At 36.6% G+C, this 2,301-nt stretch overlaps 1 protein-coding gene across 1 annotated transcript; it reads right to left on the reverse strand.

The window, feature by feature from the left end:
* Nucleotides 1-744: 744 nt before the first annotated feature.
* LOC111782522 (BOI-related E3 ubiquitin-protein ligase 1-like) lies at nucleotides 745-1,917 on the reverse strand. Its single transcript, XM_023663285.1, has 3 exons — nucleotides 1,764-1,917; nucleotides 1,373-1,676; nucleotides 745-1,279 (listed from the first exon to the last, which is right to left on the reverse strand). Exons 1-3 carry the CDS (start codon nucleotides 1,820-1,822, stop codon nucleotides 776-778), a joined length of 867 nt encoding a protein of 288 aa, XP_023519053.1. The 5' UTR covers nucleotides 1,823-1,917; the 3' UTR covers nucleotides 745-775.
* Between the last annotated feature and the right edge of the window lie 384 nt (nucleotides 1,918-2,301).

Below are 2,301 nucleotides of genomic sequence, written 5' to 3' on the forward strand. Positions count from 1 at the left end.
GTGTGCCTGCGAGAACATTGTCCTTAACGGGGTAGATTACGAAATCCCACATTTCTTGTAAAAATGTAAAAACATCTCCACAAAATATGCATTTTAAACATGTGAGGCTAACGACAATACGTAACAGGCTAAAGTAGATAATATCTACTAAATGGGCTTGGGCGGTTACATACAACCAACCCAACCCTACCCTAATTTTAAGATTATTATAAAAATTACGTTCGTGGTGGTCGAGTGATGGATCTAATTAACTCAAAATTTAAAATTGTTTTAAAAATGATATATTTGATTTATTTGACATTAAAAAAATGTAGGTAATGTGGGACAGTTATAATTAATTAATTACTATTTACTATTTACCATTACCTTGATTTCCACGTACCCACGCATACCCATTCTTTTCTTCTGCAACTGAATCCAACTTTAGAACAATAATAACCTGTTCACACGTGGTGTGTCCCACGCCCTGCTGTCAGACCTACATCCGACGTGTCAACTTCCACTTGGCCACCTCTTTTTTTCCCCTTATATTTTATTTTAATAATTTCATTCTTATTTTTTTAAAAAAAATAGGAAATAAATCATTATGAAATTAACAAAAATTAAAATAGTAAATATAAATTTATCTAAATACTATTTTTGAGAAATTTCTAATTCTGTCTCACAAATAATTAAAAAAATAATTTCTCTTAATTATTTATTACTAGATCTCAAATAATTAAAAAATAATTTAAAAACACAATATTAAAAAAAATATAATAATAATTTTTTTGTTCTAAGAAAAATTAACATGGACGCTGGCATTAATGGCTGAGTCACATACAGGGCAAGTATGCAGTGTGGACCCACACATTGTACACAAACAAAGATGCCTACATGGCAACACCAACACCCTCGATTCCCCCGCCATACACTTCCGGCACCGCCTTCCTCCGCCGCTCTCCTCCTCTGTTATTCCACAACCACTATTACTCCCACAGCTAGACTCTGCATCATTTGCGGCGGTGGCGGTGTCATTAGCGGCAGAAATCAACCGCTCCAAGTTGGTTCTGAGAGAATTGACGGTGGCTTCATTCGTCTCCGCCAAATCCCGCCATAGCTGATTCTCCATACACAGCCGTTTCACTCTCTCTTGCAATACCCAATTCAATTTCCCCATTCTTTCAATCTCCTCGTCTTTCTCCTTCAATTTCTTCACCAATCTCTCCTCTATGGCTCTCACCAACATTCCAGATTCCCTCTTCTTCCGAATCTCCATTGCCATTCTCACCTTCTCCCTCTGTAATTTCATTAAAAATAACAAAAACCCATTAATTAATTTCCCCAAAATTTCAAACAAATTCAAAAACAGAGGAACAGAGAGACCACTTACATGGATCGCAATGAACCGGTCGATTTCCGATTGCTGCTGCTGAACGTGGGAGTTAATGATTTCTTCATCCGACAACCTGCAAGGGAATGGACATGGCGGTTCCTCGTAACCCGACCGTCTCTGTCGCTTTCTCGCCGGCGCGGCGGGGAAGTTATTGGAAGTCAGTCCACTATCGGCGGGGAAATTGTTAACAATCTCCGGCACGGATTTCCCGGCAACATAAGGCCATAATCCGGCGGTTTCCACCGGCATGGTTTTATAATTGCAGATATCAAGAACTTCTTGACTCTGTTTCATGAAATCTCTGAAACAGAACGAAACCCAGATGAGAAAAACAGAGTATAAGAGGAAAAAACAGAGACCCAAAAGGGTTGAAGGTTAAGGCAAGCACCCATTGTTGGTGATGAACGGAGACGGTAGATGATTCATACGCCGTGCTTCAACTGCCATGGAAATTCAGAGAGGAAGGAAGGGGAAGTTTGCGTTTTAATTCAAGGGATTTTAAGAGAGAGAAACGAAGTCAATGAATTTAAGAGAGAGAGAGAGGGGGGGGGAAATAAATAAATAAATAAATTAATTAATTAATTAATTAATTAAAAAGAAAAGAAAAAATAATTATGTAAAAACCTTAACCAATTAGGAAATCCACATGGGGTGTGGCAGTTTTTTTTTTAATTTTTTAATTTTTTAAATTTTAATAAAAGAAAGTAAATTAAATTAATAAATAATTAAATATCCGGACCAATTTTCGGGGAAGGATGGAGGGGCAGTTACGGAATTTCAGTTTGACCACCGTCTCCTTATGGTACGTTTCAGAAAATCGAGACGGTCAGATAATAATAATAATAATTATTATTATTATTATTATTATTATTATTATTTTCAAGTTATAAGAGTTCTCGCTTTACGTGGAGATGACTGTGATTTTT

The sequence above is a fragment of the Cucurbita pepo genome, chromosome LG20 (assembly GCF_002806865.2).
Source record: "Cucurbita pepo subsp. pepo cultivar mu-cu-16 chromosome LG20, ASM280686v2, whole genome shotgun sequence".
Lineage (NCBI taxonomy): Eukaryota > Viridiplantae > Streptophyta > Magnoliopsida > Cucurbitales > Cucurbitaceae > Cucurbita > Cucurbita pepo.